We start from the raw sequence: 22,781 nt of genomic DNA, 5'->3' as shown, positions 1-22,781 counted from the left end.
TGGTTCAAACTCTTCGTCTTTGCATTATGTCTAGAGCGGTTGCCATAGTAGTATCAGAACCATGCTTTATTTCGCATGTGTGAAACATAAGGATGATTCGGTGTTTTTAATTGGTGTCAGATTTTATTTTGAATTTTGATTTCAGCTTTACATGTTCCTGGTTTTTTGATCTAATGTTAGAATTTTTATTTTAGGTTTTTTTAAGTTAGCTTTGTGATTTTTCCCCTTTTGGTTTAATGACATGCAACATAAAGAAAGAAAATAATAGTCTAATCTCTAGCTACACTGAGGAAAGACCTTGATGAAATTGTTACTGTGATAAAATCTGAATGTAATGAAGTAGAACTGTTTAAAGTCAAGCACATATAAATACTTTGTACATGTATTTTTCAACAAAGCGCAGTGCCAATATGATGGCTTTCCTCAAGTTAAGTACACGAGAGAGTTTCCTTTGGTTTTGATCCTTTTCTGTTTGACAAGGAGAGAAAAAGATGGTGACTATTGGTGCTGATGGAGGTGCAGTGCAGCTGGTATTAACCAGAGCTAGACACAACTCTAATGTAAACATTTCAATTAATTACTGAAGTTTTTGTTAAATATAACAGTTAGGCACATACTGGAGTGTCTGGATGCAGTACTGAACACAGGTTTGTAGGCTGGTGTGAGCAATAGTGGAATACCTTCTTGAACAGAGATAAAGGTACTAAAAAGGTTTTTTTCATGTAGGTAAATATCCACTCTGCAGGGAAAAGAGACATGCATCTTACAAAGTAAAATATTACCAAAGATCTTCAGAGGGAAAAATACAGAACTTCCCAATTTAGTATGATTTTTTTTTTCATTCTCCTGCTGAAGTACATGCAGACATCTGTATGTAGGAATCAGAAAACAAATTAATTTAATTACTTTCCATGCTTCAGGCAACAATACATATTCCACATGGCTGAGAGGCCTGAGGTTCCGTGACGGCAGTCGTTTTGTTAAGCTTTTTCTTCATGTAAATTTCATTGATCTGACGAATAGAAAATCACATTTTTCCATCTAAATAGAGAAATTGGAATGTTTGATTACTTTTATGAATGACTGCTCATTTTGTTTAATTTTTTTCACAGCTTTTTTTTTTTTTTTAATGAGAAGATAATAACAAAACAACAAGGAGTGCACAGCAGCTTGAGAAAATGTGCCTAAAATTCTTCCCTGATGATTTCATATTGAATTAATATCCTGCTGCTTGCAGGGAGAGTATATGGGTGTGTCAGTTTTGTGTTTAAGAGAGATTATAATGAAAAAACTTTAAAAGACACACATTCAAATATTTTTTAATAACATTCAGTGAATGGATAGATACAACTGTAAAAACTGTGTAAGGAGGTATTAGTTTGATTATCACTGCAGGGCACTCTTCCTGTCACAGTGACATATACATCCAAATTTCTCATATGTTCCCTACTTGATGTAAACAGGCACCCCTTTGAATTCAGTGTAGGTCACTTGTGCAATGGCAGACATCTGCAGCATCCTATATGATGTACTGATGTACTTAAGCAGTGTGACTGGAAATCGGGTGTGATGTTGTAGGAGAGGTAACTCATGCAAGGCCTGTCACAGGTGGCTGTATTGGTAGCTGTACAATTCCTAGTGAGCTCCGTGACACAGGGGAGAATAGCAGAATGATTCTGTAGGTGGTCTGGACATGAGATGATAAAATCCTTTATTTAGCTCATCCACTACCTGTTCTTCTACATACTGCAAGAGGGAGGGTGAACTGTGGGCAACTCAGGCTGTACTTGTACTTGATTGCCCTCTAGAAGTACCTTTCTTTCTTGACTGAACAGAAAGGGAGATTCATACAAGCCATTTATATGCCTAAATTAGATTACTCGAATCTGAGCTGTAGTTTTTAAATACATTGTCAGCTCAGAACATGAAATTCACCCTCCTCCCTTACTATTGCCAGTGAAGTCAAACGTGGATGCAGTGATATTGACAGATGAGAGCTTTAGTCAGCTTAGCTGATGTCCCACAGAGGCATCATGTAACTAGCTGGCAGAAGACGCCTTTGCTTGGCATATGTTAGACCTGCTGGGGGGCTCTGCCAGCCTGGCTGTCACAACAGAGGCTTCTCCACAAATCCCAGACTGTGTCCTTGGAATTTTGATACCTGGCATACAGCCATGGTAGTGGCCCATGCAGGTCCTCATTGCCGCTTCGCTCTGCACCCCAGGACAGTGACCAGTCGTGTGGTATCTACAAGCAAGTTGCTGATATATATGTGATAAAGCCTCACACATACTCCTAACTGACCTTCACAAAGCAGTTGTAGTAATATGTTGAGGTTTCCCCATTTGCCAGTCAAACATCTCATAAAAGCTGTAGTATATTCTGTACTGCTGTTTCTTACTACATCAGTTAGAAGAGTGGTTCCCAAACTCCATTACAAAAGCCCATGCCAGATGGTCTGTTCAGGTAACATATTAAACTATAGAATCCAGATTGCCTCTGTGGTGCTTTCAGTTCTAACTTGGATGGTTAGACTGCATAATGATCTGAAACAAATAATTTGAGTTCAGAGTGGACCCAAATGTTTGGTAACCTCTGAGTTAGAAGCTGACTTGTCATGGATGGTTGTGTCCTACTTGAGTTGTTGGTTCTTTTTCTTTTAAACTTCTCTCTTTGTTTATGGAAAACTGCTTGCTGGTGACCTACCTAAAAAAGCCTCTCATAGACTCTGTAAAAGGGGAAGGGAAGAGGCAGAATGCTGGCACTGTGAAAGTAATTTGCTTCTAGATGAGCATGAAACCGTGTTATTATTGTTTCACTTGTCAGGCAAAACTATTTTTGTTATGTGCTACATCCCTTAACAGCTAATGTTTCCTTCCTCTCTGCTACTCTTAGGGAATTGTTAGAATCAATTAGATTTAGGTTGAAATCTCCCCAGAAGATATTCCAGTTGCTAAAACCAATAGATAGATGAATGCACAGATAAAAAGCTATGTAGGTGCATGACCATTCCAGACAGAGCAAGCGTAGACTGTCTCAATACGGTGGTAGAGTGAAGGTTGAAGCTGTTGCACCGCATGCTTGTTCTAGCTGGACTGCTGCTAGTGAGACTGGCATGAGGACACCAGTATTAATTTAGAAGTAAAATCTCATGTCTACTTATTCTTCTATGTAGTGTCTCTTCTTGCAGTCAAAACAGAACCCATGAACAGCAGTGAAACAACAACAACAACTGGAGATGGATCGCTTGACACTTTTACTGGGTCAGGTAAAGCCATAATAAGATCACGTATTGTTAGATGCACATTAATATAGCATTTAATAACTTTCAGTAATGAACATTTCACTGCATGGAAGTAAACTGTAATAAAGTAACATTTTAATACATAAATAATAATAGCTTTTTTTTTCATTTTTGTAATTAAAAATCTACAATTTTCATGAGCTGTGATCTTAGAGAAGATTTAATGATGCATAAGACAATTACTGTATGCAAAAATCTCGTTGTAATAATGCTATTGTAGTGCAGATTTTTCTCAGTGTTAGTCTTGTACAGTCTTAGAAAGAAAAAAAAGTTAATTGTATCTGTAATAGCCATTCTAATTTGTAAAATTTAAAATCTTATTTCAGTGCCAATCTTTTTATTCCTATGAGCAGTTAGTTTAAATACTGACCAGATTGCCGGAAGCTACTTTCTTTCCATAAAAATAAAGTCTTTATCTTATTTTAAATAATCATAAGGTCAGTTACTTCTTAAAAAAAAATAAAATAAACAGCAATTTTTAAGTAGATTCCTATAAATTATTAAATGGTGATGAACTGTGAAAAAGTACAGATAATCTGCATTCTAATCATTAAGCTGAGTCCTGCTAATAATAATATTAACAAGGAGAAGGGCGAGAATAATTTTTGCATCTGAAAATACTGGTTCAGTGATGGCCTGACTGAAATGTCACTGAAGTGAGGAATTGCCACTCCACACTGATACTATTATTACTTTGGTAGACTTAGGTAGTCAAGTCCTATTTAAAATATTTTGGAAATCACAATGTTTCTGTGCAATTAAAATGTTTTAAAAATTGAGAGTATGTTTCTGGAATTATTTTTTAGGCATCAGTAAATGCAGATGTACTCTGAAGTTGGTTATTCATAAAAGTATTATAACAAATTTAGTGCCTAAAGAAAAGGTCTTTTGTGACATGTAAAGCAAGAGTATACTATTTCTGATTAGAAGAACTGAAAACATTTTTCTTATTATGATTATACTGAAAGGAACCCCATCAGCTTTAAGTCTAACAAGTTCCATAAAAAAAAAATAGTGTCGGCTAAAAATTAGCTATTCTTTTTCACTCTGTTGTTACTCTATCCTAAAATTGTATTAGTAATAGTTACAGATTATAAATTGTCCAACCATATACATGATTTTTTCATTGTTGGTGAAATTTTATCAGCTTCTACCATGCATTTGAGACATCGGAGTTGGATTCCATGTGTAAAACATGGTTAAAACATTTTCATGAAAGGGTACCAAAAATTGCAGCCTCCAATTCAGGTTTAGGTACCTAAGTAACAGCTTGATTTCCCCAGGTGCCACTCACCCATTAGCTTCCACTGACTTAAGAAAAGTGTTGAGATCTCTATACGGGCCCACCTCTCAAGCATGTCAAGGTCTCTCTGGATGGCATGCCTTCCCTCCAGCATGTTGACCACACCACACAGCTTAGTGTTGACAAACTTGCTGAGGGCGCCTCAATCCCACTATCACCAAAAAAGATGCTGAACAGGATCGATCCCAATACTGACCCCTGAGGAGCACCACTTGTCACTGGTCTTCATATCTCTCTCCTGGTGCTGAGACACATTTGAGTCTACCACATAGAAATTCTCTCCTTCATATGTTCTACCCATTAAAATTGATTTCCATGCTCCAAGGGCAGTCAAAACCCATGAAATGTCCTGGAGCTGAGCAGAAGGCTGAACAAGCCATGTGGGGTGTAAGTAGCCAGCTCTGTCCCTAATGACCAGCTGTAACGCAGAAAGTGATGGTCAAGCAGACTGTGTGAGGTGTAGGCAGGAGAGAGATTAGGCTTCGCAGGTAACTGTGATGAGCTCCAATTTTTGATTGAAAAATTGAACACTAAAGCACATCGATCTCATGGATTTAGAGTGACAGTTGCCATGGTGGCCTTCCTCAGGTCACTGGGCAAGCTCCTGCTCAGAGTTGGAGCTTATGTGTTGCAGCTCACACTCGGGGCTCCAGTTCCTCTGTCCTGCAGAGATGCCCCTGGGAGAGACTGCCTCTTAGCAAAGGTTAGCCAGGTGGAGAGACACATTGCACACCCCTCTTCCTCCTCCTTTTTCTTCAAAGAATGACAGTTTGTAATTAATATTGGTATGTTCAATTTGAATCTTTGTGATTCTGCAGCAGCCCCCAGTTGGGGTGGGTTATTCACAGGATGTGGAGAGCTGGACAGCCTTGAACTGAGCATTTTCATACTCTGTGAATTTGCTGCAGCTGCTGTATTGTGAGTGCATGCATTCTTGTGTTTATATTGCTTTCAGTAGTGTATTAATTTGAGAACTGTTTATCATTTTAATGGAGCACAGAGAGACATTTGAAGTTCTCATCATCCTTTTTACTTAGTATTTATTACCCACAGAAAGGATATGAAAAACAATTTCTGAAGGCTATAAAGGCATAGTTAGGAAACGCCACTGCTGTATAACCTATGCGTGATCCCCTTGTGTGTAGACATTTTACTTTGTTATTTAAATGAGATCCTTTTAACCTAACCTCTTTGCAAAGAATTTTCCAGATGCATAACAAAACCCACAAACCTCCAGCCTGTGTTAATATACTGAACCCTACACATGCCTTCAGAACAGTTTATGGTCATTAAAATTCTCCACAGCCACCTTGGCCAGTTGAGCTAACAGGGTAACTGGGAAAAGCAGGCTGTCAGCTTCTTGTCCTTTCTATGAATCAAGTTAGTGGGGACTGAAATATGCCCTCGGTACCATAGTGAGACTTAAGAACTCAAGGGTCTTAAACCTGCCCTGAAGAGCATTCCCCAGGTAAATTCAGTTAGTGAAGTCTTAGAAATATTTGAGTTTTCTGGAAAAGGAACAGCTTTGACTTTGTTTTTAATATAAGCAACATAAACCAATGTTTAGCCCCATTCATATAAATGGCTATATAAAGTGGCACAGTTATAAAAAACTGTCTGCCTCCACCATTTCCTCCATCACCAGTAGTCCTCTGAAATAGGGTTAAGATGCTGTCTGACAGTGAAAGTTGTTTAAGTTTGATAATTCTTAGAATTACCAATCTGATCTAGGAGATACAGGCTCCACTCACTCATCATGTTCTCTTATGGTAGGTTGTACATCCTGTGTTTCTCAAACATCTCACAGTCTAAAATGTAGTGCACAAATTGATGGGACAAGCTACTAGAAAAAGTGAAAGAAACAAAAGTTTTAGTTAGAAAAGTACACAATTTACTTTGGAAGCATTTGTATATTTTTCTCTCCCTTCCCTACAACTGATAGTATCATCAGGGAAATTGAAAGAAAAAAGGGAAATTCAAAACCAGACAACTATTTTACTTTCTTGTCTGAGTTTATAAAATAAGGCATATGCAGAAAGAATAAGAAAGAAAGCAGGACAGTTTTTGCTGGAAAACACATTAGGTTTTGATAGCCGAAGTGATTTAAATGAACAGTAATTTATTTTTTGTAGTTTACATCAGGTGTGGTGGAAAGGTAAATGTGCTTTAACCAAACTGATGAATCAAGTGGGCTGTCATCCAGCAAATGATCAGACAAAAAAATGGAGCAGTATGGGCAAAAAAGAACTGATAAGCCAGTAATGCATCATGAAAGTTCCTTGCTCTGAGAATCACCAGGGTCACTCTGCTAGCTATTGCTTGTCTTTAGAAAGGTCATAGGGATACAACAGGGAAGACTAATTACTCTTCAAGCCTTAAATATCTAAGAGCACCTGATGACATTGCTAGATACAGCTGTAGGTTTGTCTAAGTCTGGGAATAGCTGTATGCACACCTAGTTGATCACTCCGTGGATTGAGTTTAAACCACAGAAAGGCATTCTCAAAAAAAAAAGGAAAAAAAAAGAAAATCACACAAAATTGGATTCAGCAGATTTCCAGCACAGAGAAACCCTCCATATCTTTTTAATCAGCAACTCTTTCATGAAATCTGGTGGCACATGTTCCAAAAATTATTATCTAATTCTTATTTATTTTCAAGCTATGCTCAGCTGCACATTTAAAAAAGCTATTTTTTTTTTTTTCTTCTACTGTATTTTCCTTTTAAGTCCTACATGGTCTAAATGCATTTAAACTAGCTTTAAAAATACAAAGTTCTGCATATGTTCAAAGCAATAGATCTCAAAGACGTTAATTAGGCCTGGAGGTAGAAATATATCATGTTTCATAAAATAGTTAGGAACCTAAACCTATTTGTCACTTACATAATTCTGAAAGTTCATTTCTACTACCATTATGAACAACTCAGGAAGAGGGTACACTTTGAAGTACAAGTATGATTGATTAGACTAAAGAAATTCCAGTGCTTCGTTGTGTACTACTTTAATCTTTTGAAAAGTGAATGAACAGCAGATGGCCTAATAAAGACGCTCTGTATGTTTGCCCAGTATGGATTTGCTCTAAAGGGATTGGTTCAACACTTTAGAGTACATATATTTGGAATACATCTGTCTTAGTCAAGACAGATGGCTAAAGGAAACTTCCAAACACTTGGAATTAATCCAGCATGAGCACCGCTTCTGAATGAAATTTTAACGGGCGATGACTATTGTTCTGTTAGCTTTCTTGGAAGAATGCAGCTGTGAATAGTATAGACATACACAATTTTGACGGCTACTGGACAGGACTGTTTTGTGGTTACTTTTGAAATAAAATTGTTGTTGTTAGTGGACATGTTCTAATTGGCTGTTGATAAGGAATGCTATTCGTTTTCCAGTAGTCATTTGTTTTCTGGTATCTTCTGTCGCCTAAACTGACTAAAATTAACCACACCCATATAAAACTTATTTTTCCTATCCAGTATTAAAATTAAACTTGTTAATGTCACATTTTGAAAGTATATGTATGTTATTTCAATCCGGTGCAAAACGCAAGATTCTTTTTAAATCACAAGATTCTTTTGAACTACCAGTTTTAATAAAACCTTGCAAATTTGAAAGACTATGGAGTGTGCATAGCAGATGATGCATGAAATGTATGCCTCTGCAGTGTATTCAGAAACATGTCAGTCAAGCTGAAAAAGCATGACACACTCATACCAGCTAAAGAGTTCTGTACGGTGATGAATGGTTTGGTGGGTTTTTAATTTTTGTGTTAAGATGTTGCAGTTCAGGTAACATCTACTCTGTTGAAAAGCTGTCCATTTCAATAAGCTCCTCTGCTAATGTTGCCGCATTGGTATGCAGACTGTTTGACTGTATTGGTCGTTATGATGTTTCTAACTGCTGTACTCTTGTTTTCTGTTTTGCAGTAATAACGAGTAGTGGCTACAGCCCAAGATCAGCGCACCAATACTCTCCACAGATATATCCCTCCAAGTTAGTGTCTGCACCTCTTCTAGTCTTTTATAGGGAATTGACCTTGGCTGTAGGCAGTTCTGTGGTTTGTTGCAAACAAGTGTTCCTCAGCAGAAGAAACGGAGAGAAAGGAAAATACTTAAGCCTCAGTACTGACTCCAGTACTAGCTCCTCTCCAAAGTTTTTTTCCTCACATGGCTGCAGAGTAAGAGCCTGCTCTATGCAGTATTGCTGCATAAAAAATACTCTTGGATAACTGCACACACAGAAGGAAAAAATCAGACTATTATGTTCTCAGGCATCAGCACCTTATTAGTGCTGGCTATGTATTACAGACTTATTTTGAAGAAGACAGTTTATGTGTAGAAATCACAGTTGCATGTGCAAGATGCATACTGAGGGGTGACCATCTCACAGACCCTCGCAGTGCCAGTACTGCCAAAGGCTCCCAAACATTCCACAGTCATGAACCACGCTTTCCTCCTCCTTCTCCGATATCATAAGCAAATTAAAAAGCAAATAAATCGGATTAGCTTTTAATCTCTCTTTTTTTTTTTTTTTTTTTTTTCATTTTTAAGCCAATGGGTGTTGTTAGGAGTAGAAAATCTATTTCACTTTTTTGAGGAAACCAGACTCTTGGGCAATCACATGAATCTGTTCGGAAAAAGCACTGAAGATCTTATATGAAACTGCTGCAGTTGGCAGTTTATTAGTTTGCTTGTCCTACAATCGGTGTTGTGCACAAGGGTGCTTGATTCCAGTGTGCCATCTACTTGTTTCTGTCTATTTGATACAGCTACCTGTGTGAGTTTGATACAGAGAAAACATCAAAACTGTTGCTGATTGGGCTTTTTCAAGTTTCTTTAAAGAAGTTTGCATTCGTATCATGGTAGCCAGTATTTATTGATACAGAAAGTATGTGCCTGAGCTAAGAACAGCCTTCATTCCACTTAAAACAGGTTTTGGCAAACTATATCAGATACTTTTGGCCAAATACATTACAAAGTTTAATAGAATTTTTAATCTTCTCTTATAATTTATTGGCATCTAAATTAATGAGTAATCCTTTTCTGGTAATAACTGCTGCCAACTGTACTGAACTAATTAGAAAGAAAAAATAATAAAAAAATTAGAATCTGAAATTCAGTCATGGCTTTTAATAGCCAGGTTTCAGTTAGCGTAATTCTGCAGAATGTGTTTATTCAACTCTTGGTCCATAAAGTCTTATTTGACTTACAAAACAATCCAAGACAAATGTTTCTCTGTATGTTTTTGCAACTCTGGAGGGCAAATTTTTTTTATTTTATTCAATCTCTCTATAAAACCCCAGTATTCGTAAATAAAGGACCATTTTTATTTCCATTCTTTTTCCCTAGCCCATATTTTCCAAATATTTAAAGCCCATCTGGTTACCAAAGTGTTGCCAGCAATATTTTTCATACCGCTCTCAATGGGCATAATCCATCTTCTATTGAAGCCAGAGGCTAGCTGTCTGTTGAAGCAGAACCGGACACAGAGGACACAATATAGTAGCTTTAATGTTCACCTCTGTATTTCTTTTATTTTTCCAGTCCAAGTTTCCCTCTTCTGGATTATAAAAGCATGGGGGCTTTTCTGATTTAAGCATGCTGATCTTGGCTGAAAGGGGTCAAATCCGTATAAAGCCATACGCAGCAGTGGCACAGTCCACCTTGAGCTGAGTAGCTTAAGAACTAAGTTGTAGTGATGGGACAGCGTAAAATACTCACTGTGCCCTGGGGAATGTGAGCTGGAATGGTTTTCAGCTTATTTCAGTGGGGGATGGAATAAATCCCAGAAGAGGAACAGTTGGCAGAATAATGAACTGCCTTTGGACATCTTTAAACCTTTTTCTTTACTTTATTGCTTGAATCAACATACAAAGTATTTGTTGCCACAGTAATGCTATTTTTCCTGATATTTAGGCCCTATCCACACATTCTTTCTACACCAGCAGCTCAAACAATGTCTGCCTATGCTGGACAAACCCAGTATTCAGGAATGCAGCAGCCAGCGGTCTATACAGCGTACTCTCAGACAGGACAGCCGTACAGCTTACCCACTTACGGTATTTGACCTCTTATTACTTCACTTTACATAGAAGTAAGAGCAATGCCAACATGAATGGTTTTTGCTTTCTTTTTTATTTTATTTTCCCAACTGTAAGAAAATATTTGAAAGAATCAGTTGAAAATTAATTTCTTATACAGATTTGGGTGTAATGTTGCCAGGCATCAAGACGGAAAGTGGGCTCTCGCAGACCCAATCACCACTGCAGAGCGGGTGCCTCAGTTACAGCCCAGGGTTTTCCACCCCACAGCCAGGCCAAACACCCTACTCTTACCAGATGCCAGGTGAGTAGCCACCACTGGCAGGGCTTATTCCATCCCGCTGCTGCCAACAGCTCTCTCTTCCCTCATATTTATGATATATTTTCCTTTCATTTTTGTGAGCTCCAGCAAGTATGCTTATCATTGGCAGCTGCTTTTACCTCTAGATTTTAAAGCTAAGTATTTTTTCCCAGTACTAATAAGCATATATGTGTTCATTTTGGTCATCTGTTAATTTAGATCTGATCATGCAATGCAGTCCCCACTTGCACCTTCATTTTTTTAGTGAGTGAAATCACATGGCAGGACTGGAAGCATTTGTTGAACTTAACAGCATACACAAGTCACTTTTCCTTGTTTCCATGTTTCTGAGTATGCCATCATTTGATACTTGTTTCTCTTTGGATTAACATAATTTTTTAGAATTTCTCCTTAATTCGGATTTATTCTTTCATTTATTATTCAATTATTGATTCATTTATTACCATTTGATCATTCATAATCTCTTTTATTTGGATAATTTTTAAGCTTCTTATACAATGGTTGATCTTTTGAATATTACAAATTACATTATGAATCATCTGACATGTTGGAAACAAGGACATGCCTCATTACAGATTGATTAAAAACACATGGATATTTAAAATAATCTTTGAAAAGTTTTTTGTTTCATAAGTGGACATACACTAAAGTGTTAGACCTTAGAAATTAAGGCAATATTTGAGGAAATGTGAGACACTGCAGTAAATTGAAAAATGCTTTCTTTATGAGTGTAATGACTTACTGCCAATATCTTCCCTGCGTGATGTGAAGAGGAATGTATGCCTGTATGCGTGGAAGTAGTATTTAATTTCCTTTACATTTTCATTACAATATTTTATCATTTAAACACAAAAGTTGTTTGTTCTTCTGATCTTTCTTTATCTTAACGTGGAATATTGTATTTAAAATTTTATTTTGATTCACAAGCAGGTTCTCACAGTTAATTGTATTTTTTAGGTTCTAGTTTTACACCATCATCCACTATTTATGCAAACAATTCTGTTTCAAATTCTACCAACTTCAGTAGTTCACAACAGGTATGAATATTAACATTGTTGTTTGTTAATTACAACAGGATTTATATAACTCAAATGATAACATGCTATTTTAATTTAGTTCTGTTATGTTGAACTAGACTCACTGTGGTACAATGCTATTTTCTATGGAAAGTAATCAAACGTAGTGGAAGCCTGGTTGCATCTTTTGCCACTTAAATACTCAGCAACCTCCCTGTAGTCTTTTAGTAAATATCCTTAAATTAAAAAAGTCTTAAACATCTTTAAATTAAAAAAAAAAATCTAAACTAACCCCCCAAAACTCTTGCAAAAGTCATATGATTGCACGCTTAGAAATACTTAATGGAAAAATCACTCCTTGCTATACTTAAGTAAGTACTCTGCTGCATTTGCTGTTTCAGGATTATCCATCATACACAGCTTTTGGCCAAAATCAATATGCACAGTATTACTCAGCATCAACATATGGTGCATATATGACCTCAAACAACACGGCTGATGGCACTTCCTCATCATCATCAACCTACCAGTTACAGGACTCTCTCTCTGGCCTGACTAGTCAACCAGGTACAGATCTACATTCAGGTGAAAACAATTTTTGTATTTTATTCTGTACTTGTATAAAGACAAGATTTCCATGTCCATTGTGTTTGAATACCAGTCAAAATAAGTTTTTTGTTTGTTTGTTTAGTTAGGAAACCTGTCTAGTTTGTTTGTTAGTTAAATAAAGCTTTTTGCAGACTGAGATGGTTGTGGAAGGAGTAGGCCTGACAAAAGTTACAATAGTCTGGTAGAGATCTGTTTGTGCCGAAAACAATTGTATGGTAACAAACATCTAGTAAATTTTGAAATAAAATTCAGTAAGCTCTTCTATTACTGAAAGTGTAAGATTCCTGTGTCCACCTACGTGTTCTGAAGTATTGCTGTAAAGAATTTAAAACAAGATTTTTCTTTTTTTTAATGATGTCCCAATCATGCCAGCAACAATACATGGGCTTTATTCAAATGTATATAAGCCGTGCTTGGTAATTCACTAATTTAGGTAACTAAAGATGGAGTAATCGGTTATTAGCACGAGTCTCTTTAAGAAAGAGGACTGAAATAATTGAAGTTGCAAAAAGCAAGGTTCTCAGGAGACATCAGGAGACTCAATTTGCCTGCCCAACTGTGCCCCCTTGTGCACATCCACTACAACACAGTGTGTTGTTACACAGGTCTGTTACGAAGGCTCCACTGCTGGGTAATGGCAGCTCTTCATTTTTTTCTCATTATCGTTATAACCCAGTTCACATTCATTTACCCACTCCATTTTCTGTGTTCTGCAAACATAAATGTTACTATGGATTTCTTTCTTTTTTTTGTTGCATGATAGAATTCTGAGTTGCTAAACATCTCACCAATTTATTTTCCCCCATTTAATATAAATGGGAGTAAAGGAAATAAAAGGTAGAATTATATATTTTAAATTATGCGTAGTATCATGCGGAGCTATGAAGATCTTGGTGGGCTAGTTTCGGAATTCACAGCCACAGTCAGATGAGTGTGGTATCTTTACTGGGTGAACAAAGCCTGAAAAGTGATGCTTACTTTCCTGTATTGTTTCAATTATATACGAAGTTCTTAAAGATCTAGCTCAGTATTATGTCCTATAGTCAGAACTTAAGTAGCCTACTAAGGCTGTGCGTAGCATCTATAGGAGAGGTTATCAATTGCCAGCTGCCTGGCTCAGTGCTTTTAGAGCAGTCCCTTCCAGGGACACAGGCTTCACTCGTACGGCATAGTTAGTGTCTGCCTTACCCACACACTGTGAGCTTTTCTAAAAAACTAACAAACTGGGTTTTGGATTAGGCTCTGAATAGAGGGGAATATATGTTTTAACTAAGAAATCAGCTCATTGCATAAATCTTCCAAATTATCATCCAGACAACTGCACCATCTCACTGAGAAGCAGAGTAGAAAAACTAATGTATTATAATAACGAATTTGTACAAAGGGTAATACTGGGTAGAAAAGTATAAGCAAGGCCTCGTACTTCATATAAGCTGTTTATATTTACTAAAAACACTGGAATTTTAACTGCATGAGTTGAAATCTTTCCTATCCAACTGTTTTCCTCAGGCTGATATTTAAAGTGTGTGTGCGTTTGTGCATGTGTGTGTACACACGTCCGTGTTTGTGGTATGGTGTAAAATGGATATAGGGGGATGCACATTCCCTTGTTTCTTGGTGGAAGCGTAAAATGTTACTCGATAGTCTCAGAATGCAAATTGAGGAAGAAAATGCCAAGAGGTAACTTGAAATCAAGTGAAATTTCAACAGTTGCAGGACATCTGTAACAGACACAGATTTTATGCAAAGTATTTTTAAAAGAGTGTGCAGAGTACTCACAAGTGATGTTTTGATAACTGTGCACGTCCTGTGTACTTTTCCTTGCTCTTTTGTTATTCCTCCATTTTCTTATTTGAGAAAATCAGGAAATTATATTGTCTCTCCCTTGTGTATCTGTGTTTCCTAGAAATGCTGTATAAATTTATCATGTATTACTTAACTCCCTTAGTACTGAATAGCATTGGCAAAGAAAAGGAATCGTACGTAGTTTGAACAGGTTGAAAATTTGCTGAAGGCTTCACATCTGTGAAGCAGAAAGAATTTTTCTTGTTTGTGGCTTGTTTCAGCGTATGAACTGTTTTCCTGTTAAGTAGGTTGTGCATTTGAACTTACAGATCTGCCCACATGCTCCTTATTTCTGCAGAGTGTTGCACTGATCATGCGACCCTCTGCTGAGAGTGAAACGCCCACTTTGTGAATACATGACATGCCTGCGCCCTTCCGTGTCACTGCCAAAATAAATCTCCAGCCGTGGGGTGCAGTGTCTTGGAGATCACTTCAGATACAGTAGATAATAACTGCAGAAATTCAGCGCTCACCGTGTTCCCTTGCTGTCTAACAGGCCTTTATTGCTCAGTCCTTGAGACTTAGTCCAACTAAAATCTAAGATTAACCACAGCAAGGCACTTTTCTGCCATCTCTGCTAGCTATTAATTCAGGTAACTAGTCAAAGCCTCTAGTATTTTCCACACATACAGGATTTCTTGTTTTCCTAATAAAGCCCCATCAGCTCGAGAGTTAATATCAATTACAATTTTGTTTCTTGACCAAGTAAAGAAAATGAGATGAGAATTGAAATAGACTTTACCTTCCTCCTACTCATAACAAGCAATAATTCATTACAAGCCAGGAAAAAAGTGCTTGTAATGTTGAAGCCATCTTTTGGCTGCTCTGTCTGGTAAGATTATGTAATGAAAGTCAATCCATAAGGAGAGTATGAAGGGGCTCAGAAGTTCATCCATCCCACAACCATCTTAACCTTGCCACAGCTTGTATTGTGGCTGGCCTATATTAAGATTTTTGAAAATGCGCTTATTACCACAGAGTATCTGTGAGACAAATAGGTATCTCCAAGGGCACTTCATCTCAAATTGGGTAAGTCAGATGAATCCCGAGATGAGGTCTCAGGAGATGAGTACATTTGATGAGTACATGATTACATTTAACCTAGGGCAGACAAAATTCTAGTGGAGGAAAGAGGCCTGAGTAAAAGCTTCATATTTAAGCACCTGACTTTCATATGTCCAGAGTTAGGCAAGGTGAATCACTCATAAGGTATTAGCTCCAATTTGGTTACTGGGATGCAGGAGAGTTTGGTCTCTCTTGGTTTGGTACCCACAATGAAGTCACCCTCTGCAGCTTCTCCAAGAGATATGCTTCTATATGCAGACTGTGCCCACACCTCTTTTCTCCTGTACAACTGTGTTTTAACTGGAGGAGGGGATGTTTACATCAATCTAGAGGTGGGAAACAATGTTCTGGATATGAAAGACCACCTCAATTTGTAATGGTGGTGCTGTAACTCCTTGTCCTCTAACTGGAACTAGCTGCAGGGTCTTCATGGCATGGAAGGCTTCATGCTGGACCTGAACCAGTGTATGAGTATCTGTGATAAAGTGGTTATTCCATGTTCTGGTTTTAACATTTTCCTCTTGCTTTATTGGATCTCTGATGCTGCTGATAGTTCCAGTGGGAGAAGGCTATGAAGGATATTTATTAGGCAGGTGTTGAATATTGGAAAAGCTAAAAAATTTCAAACATTGCAATAAAAATTTCTAATATGAGCTGCAGAAAGAACTCTTGATGAGGGTGATGTTTTCAGTACTCTGGTACTAGAATGTTTCATATTCTTTAATGTTACACGGTTGGATTTTTAATACGTTTTCTTTTTATCAGCATTGACCTAATTTCTAAATCAAACAGAGGGTAAGAAAATGCTGTTGCTCCTTTAGCCTGTTGTTGATAAAAAGCAAATCAAGCAATTAAACCTACAGTTGTTCAAAAAACCATGAACTACTGACTTCTGCAGTTCTAAAATAGGTGCATACCTTGCATTCAAGTAAGAGACAGCTGCTCATTCTGATTTAGAGATTAGTATAATGAAATAAAGTTGGCTTTAAATATCTTGAACTTACAAAGTATGGTGATTAGTGACAGTACTGATTAATGGATAATTATGCAATCATGTACAGCATTGACCCAAGCAGAAGCCTGAGGCAACTGGTAATGGCTAATACTAAATGAAAATTCACTACTTGGATACTCTCAGAGAAGAGTTAGAACAGGGCTTTTTTTAATATATTTTATTTTTGGTAGATTAGAGTAAACACAGTCATTGAGAACAGATGTTTTAATACATTACTGTAGAAATGAGCCTTGATTTTGTTGTAAAATGTTGAAATGTTATAAATATGAAGGCCTTTGTGGTGAGAATGTAAACATTCATCTTATTTAATTTTTGCCTTTTCATTTCTGGGGTTTTGGTTTGGGACATTTTTTCCACTCTGTCAGAAAAATTTAGGAAATAACATTTTCGTCCTTTCCAACCCTAACTATTCTATGATTCTATGATTTTCATACAGAACCCTTGCACACTCAGAGCTTGTTTTGAAACCAGTGTAACCTTTTGCTGCACAAGGATTCTGGTTATGAACCATCTTTTTGTACATTTGTTCATTTACTGAAGTATATTTTCCTGTTCTTCTTATGGGGAAAGAATGAAGTTAATGTGACCTTATTGATCGCTCCACTGCCTGCAGTGTCCTTACTGACATCAGCACTGTGCTGGGAATAGAAATGATTAGTCAACAAGAACTCTGCTCGCTTTGCTCTATGGACAAGAGAAAATACCATAGGAACATTATTCATTAGATATTATTGCTGCTTAATTTTCCCATCATTTCTTGTCAGATAAGAGTTTCAGCTGAAACTAGAATAGAATGCATATGATCCTTATCCAGTTCATAACAGACCTATCTAAAATGGTATCTGGAATAAATTCTCAAACTGTGGGTTTGAAAAACTCTTCTTAGAAAGTTTGGCCTGAAAGTTTGACTCTGTTCTGCACGAGCAGAGAAGCACATTGGTTTTGCAACATTGAAGTAGCTATCACCTGGTTTGGGAAAAAAATAGTAGTATCTTCTTCCAGGCCACAGCAGAATAATTTGAGTACTTTCCCAGGAAGTGAGCGAGACAGTTTTGATTTTCTCCTGCTTCATGGAGGATTCATCACCTTCCACTCAGGGATATAGGGATGTGGATTCTGAGCTATGAAAATATGTCTTTATACTTCATGTATATTAATCAGTCAAATAAACAAGGGTACCCTGGAGCAGGCAGTGCAATCTAGCTATGTCCTTCTCCAGGTAAATGTCCTAACCAATACACTCAGGAACTAGCTTTCTTTTTATTCTCCTCTTTCCTTGAATCTTGAATTCTTCCCTCACAATGTCTAGAGCTCCCATTCAGGAATGTGACATTACAGGCTTAAATTTTATTCTTCCAAGAAGTACATCAGTATTTTTCCAGTCAAGATATATAAATATATCTCCTAGTGTATTTATTTTAATAATCTTCTGTATGTGGTTCACTGTGAGGTATAAATAAATGATGGAATAGATTAAGAATTTAACTATTGTGTTACATTATGCACAGACTCTTAACTGAAACTGCAGTCTATTTTTTCTTCTTAGAGCCTGCTAGACCAGAATTGGTTTTTTTCTGTGTTGTTGAGGGAGAATGAGGTGAATGACTCAGGGAGGATCACAAAAACATTCAGTGTTGGAAGGGTCCTCTGCGGGTCTTTTGATCCAGCCTGCTCATGGACAAGCCAACTTAGATCATGTTGCTAAGGGCTGTGTTCAGTGGAGTTTTGAGTATCTCCGAGGATGGAGAATGTGCAGCATCTCTGGGCATCTGTCCCAGGGCCTGACCACTCTCACAGTGAAGGAGTTTTTGTCTTGTGTCTAACAGGAATATCCCTTGCTGTGATTTGTGTCTGTTGCATCTTCTGTCCTTTCTCTGCATACCTTTGACAAAAGTCACTTACCCTTTCTTTCTGCATGCTCAGCCCCTTGGCTGTCTTGGTGGCCCTCACCTGGACTAACTCCAGTTTGCCAATATCTTCCTTCTACTTCGAGAGCCAAAACTATACGTTTTTCCAGACATGGTCTTGCAAGTTCAGAAAGGAGCAGAAAAATAATTCTCCCTGATCTGCTGGCCACTTAGTAATGTTCTTTAGTAAAACCAAAAAATTTTCAGGTTCCAGCTCAAAATCAAATGCATCATAGAAGATTCTGGGAAGTGTTTGTACCAAGTGTTAAGCTATTGGGTAGATGTGCCATCATGAGCACTTTTAACAAATATTACCAAAGTGGCCCAGAAGGGCACAATTATATGCAGCAGCAGGACTCCCCTGAATAAAACTATGTAGTAGATGTCAGATCAAAGCTTTCCTTCTTTAATGAAGAAAAATCATTAATAGGATCAATGATGAAGGAAGGCTCATGTCATTTAACACTCAGGAACCTAGCCAAACTGCATTTATTGTTAGCAGTTTTAAAGGGACACTGAGGGTACTGTGTTGTGAATAAAAGGTTATTTTCCATTTACTGAGTTGTGGCATAAAAGTGATTCGTAAAGGGAAGTTCCGTGTCATCCTTCTGGAGATACCTTCTTCATTCTATCTGCCTTACATAGCTACTGGTTCTGATCACCTCTAAGGCACTTTGTTACCAGCAGAGGCAAGGTAAATTAAATAGGTAAGTCACGGATAGGCCTGAGTGTTAAGAGCAACTGTGCCGTTCCCAGATCAAAGGTCCTTCCAGCACATCATCTCTCTGGCAGCAAACAATAGCTGATGCTTAGAGAAAGATGATCAGAATACAACACGTATGACTTCACCCTCTTTCTGTAGCAACTGGAATATTGCATTTAATATTACAACTTTTCTCTGACAATTTATGGGCAGCAGTAAGGTGAAAAAAAAAGTGAGCTCTACTTAGGGGCAGGTGACATAGGAGGAGGAGATGAAGCAGGAAGCTGACGGGCTGTTCTGGTGTGTGGAACAGTGCCAAAGGGTGTTCTGGTAAAAGTAATGCAGGTCTTGGAAAAAGTATAGCTGAACTCCAAACATGGGAAATTAACTACTTTAAAAGGCATTTTATGTTTTGAGAAGTCGTTAGTGTAATTTCTAAATTACATCTTCTTTGGATACATCAATATTTTGCATGGGCTTATGTGTATTTGTATATAGATCTGCACATGCATATGTGTCATTTTAAACTTTCTCATATTCTGCTACAGTTTACAGTGTTTCCTAGGTAAAGAGAAAAGTGTATGTGGCATCTGCAGATTCCATCCACATAAGACAAACCACATTATCACTCATTTTATACAACTTTTTTAGGTGCATCTTGTGGTTGAGTTTGCATATAGACATGTCTGGCTTTGAGAAAAAAAGGTTTATTATTTAAAATGCAGCACTAATTTTGCCATGAATGGTTGACTTTACAGGGGAGTTTGACACAGTGCAGAGCCCTTCCACGCCAATCAAAGATCTTGATGAGAGAACATGTAGGAGTTCTGGGTCAAAGTCTCGGGGTAGAGGGCGGAAGAATAATCCATCACCCCCTCCGGACAGTGACTTGGAGGTATGCCTGCGGTAATTGATGAATAGTAATGTGGAGGTTTCTTCTGATGAAAAGTAAATTCTGAAAACTACAGCTGTGGAAATAGCTTAAACCATTTTAGAAAACATCATGGACTCAGTCTCACTAACTGGCTATGACAGATACTAGTTTCTAGTTTAACATACGTGTACAGTGAGACGTTACTGTACTGTGTGACAAAGGCAGAAAAGTAAATGTGATTCAGCCTTCCACTTTTCAGCTTTTCAGATTGTGTGTCTTTCTCATGCAATACTACCACAAAATTCTGAGACTTCTGTATTTGAAATTGTCACATTTTCCTCTCGGTTTTTTGAATAGGAAATCTCAAATATATTGCTCAGCTTAATTACATGTGTTTATGAATGCAGGGCAAATGTGCAGGATCATCTGGTTATAGCCTTTCACATACATAGGCACAGGTTTGTCCTTGTGCTTGTAGGTAATGTCAGTGGATTTCAGTGAGGCACCTTAGATCAGTGAAGTTATAACTGTCCTTAAGTATGTACAAGATCAGTGACTTCATGAAGAAATGTATCAGCCTAATATGCGAGATGATGATTTCAAACACATCTTAGCAACAGAGTAATTGTAGTTGTATTACTCCTGTGTTAGCGGTACGCTGCCTTACAGTGACAGGAGCAGGAGGAGGAAACAGAGTGCCTGTGTATGTATGAAACACTTCAGCTCTGGCATTAGGGGAGCATGCTGCATGTATGTCCCCTGCTGCCTGGCCAGCCCGTCTCCTCTGCCTTTGACCAGTGCTGGGTGCAGCAGAAGACAAGGCTGTTGCTGGGACTTGGCTGACCATGCAGCTGCTCCTGGGATGACAGGGTGGGCTGCCGTGCTAGGCACTGCATATAAATGCCATGGCTTTTATACAGAAACTTAAACATTTTGTGCTTTTCAAAGGATTTAACTTTTCCAGTGAAAAGACTCTAACTTCTTACATTTCAGTTTTCCTATTTTATAGTTTACCACTGAAAATGAACCCCTTATAAATATGAGGAGTTTTCTTTCCTATTCTTTTTTTAGTCAGAATAATCCATTTTATCCTACAGTATTATTTAAATTCTGTATGACATTATATGTGACATATAACACTTTTACCCAAGATTTAATTTTAGCTATACAGTAGAAGTAAAGACCTTGAATCAATAAGAAATGAAGTCTCTGAGAGTACTGTTTATCCTTAAGTTAACAATTATGTTTGACCCCCATCACACTTCTGAAATCTATATTTATGCAACTGTTTTTAAAGCTTTTTAGAGGACAAATAAGAAATGGTTGAGGACTTCAAAAGTTACTCTCCTTCTGACTTTTTACTGTGCATGATAGACTGTTCTTGCTGATTGTCAGAGAAAATCTGCTTGGTTATAAGTGGTTGATTTTTCGTCCCCCCTGGCTGGGGTGGTGGTGGGACTTTGATGTTATTTGTTTAATAATATTATGCCCTCTTCTGTTTTCAGCGTGTGTTTGTTTGGGATTTGGATGAAACAATCATAGTTTTTCATTCGTTGCTAACAGGATCCTATGCACAGAAGTATGGCAAGGTATGTGAGCCGTGAATTCCGTGTTGATTCATTGTATTAGAGCTACCTAGCCTGCACATGTATGTGTTTTTCGCCTTCCGTGTTAATCATGGTTTGGGTGAAGTTAGAGGGAAAGTGTAAAGGAAACACCATTTTCAGAGGGTTAATGTGAAAAAGTCAAGGAGGCTCAGACCCTCAGCACAATATATGAGGTAAGGCTGAAGCAGATGCTGCAAATGAGGGAAGAGTTTACAGAGGAACAAGGATGAGGTTCCTGAGGTACATTGGAAGAGATGTTGCAGGTGGATAATAGATGCAGTGGGCAAATGGAAATAACTGACGGTATCTGGATGAGTAGAGCAAGAAATAAGAAATAAATGGAATAATGGATGAATTTATGTAGAAATTGATGAATCAGGATGCGTAAGTAAGAGACTGACCTGTTTCAGCGCCAGCTGCAGATGTTACTCATTGACTCCCCAGCTTTTCTGTTGAATCTTTGGTTCCCCTGGCTGGCTCCAGGGTGAATAATGCCAAGGAGTGAATACCTCTCCCAGGTAGACAGTTGTACGCATTGTCTCCCCTCTGATGAGACCCAAAAGGAGTTCAGGTCACAGAGCAGGGAGTGGGATTGGTGAAGGAAGAGCAAGGGAGGCAGAGAGAGGCTGTTGCAGCCTACAGGAGCAGGACTGGGGTCCCCTGCTGAGTCAGCAGCCAGCCCCATGAGGCTGGTGGTGGGAGCCCAGGGAATAGCTGCTCAGGCAAGAAGGGAAGAGCCTGGTAGGAAGACCAGGGCATAGCAGCAGGAACAGGCTGCTGGAAAGGGTAGAGCAAAAGGCCTGGATAAAATGAAAAACTAGGGCAAATGTATGGAAGGAAAAAAATTAATAAGGGGAATGTTGGTATGTACATAGGTGGTTTTCTGGGTGTTGTGCCATTCAAGTTAAATTAATGCAAAGGTATTTATTTTAAGTGCATAATCATTTCCTTACTATATCAGACGAAGGGCTTGTTTAGCATGTTTTCTGCCTCTTCATCCCAGCCAGAATCAGATGCTTGAGAAAACCATGTGAGAAAGTACATCACAGAAATGTTTTCCACACCCACCTCCCCAGCCAGCAGGCTAGAAATGCCCAAAGCCAGAACCTGTGGATTATAAACACGGATGGGCCAGTCCTCCATGTTTTTATTATTTATTTATTAAAA

General features: G+C 38.0%; 1 protein-coding gene across 8 annotated transcripts in view; it reads left to right on the top strand.

Annotated features, from left to right (window-relative positions):
* The window catches only part of EYA4 (EYA transcriptional coactivator and phosphatase 4), a 151,957-nt gene that overhangs the window by 105,768 nt on the left and 23,408 nt on the right, over positions 1 to 22,781 (top strand). For 6 of the 8 annotated variants that reach the window (XM_030490649.1, XM_030490651.1, XM_030490650.1 and 3 more), the window contains 8 exons: positions 3,176 to 3,268; positions 8,538 to 8,604; positions 10,527 to 10,669; positions 10,812 to 10,955; positions 11,931 to 12,010; positions 12,391 to 12,574; positions 19,892 to 20,028; positions 21,513 to 21,596. In XM_030490649.1, the coding sequence (XP_030346509.1) occupies positions 3,176 to 3,268; positions 8,538 to 8,604; positions 10,527 to 10,669; positions 10,812 to 10,955; positions 11,931 to 12,010; positions 12,391 to 12,574; positions 19,892 to 20,028; positions 21,513 to 21,596 (932 nt within the window). The remainder of the gene's footprint in view (positions 1 to 3,175; positions 3,269 to 8,537; positions 8,605 to 10,526; positions 10,670 to 10,811; positions 10,956 to 11,930; positions 12,011 to 12,390; positions 12,575 to 19,891; positions 20,029 to 21,512; positions 21,597 to 22,781) is intronic. The other 2 variants (XM_030490652.1, XM_030490654.1) reach the window with 1 other exon arrangement.

This window comes from Strigops habroptila, chromosome 6 (assembly GCF_004027225.2).
Source record: "Strigops habroptila isolate Jane chromosome 6, bStrHab1.2.pri, whole genome shotgun sequence".
NCBI classification, from domain to species: Eukaryota; Metazoa; Chordata; class Aves; order Psittaciformes; family Psittacidae; genus Strigops; species Strigops habroptila.
This window is presented reverse-complemented; position numbering and strand designations above follow the sequence as displayed.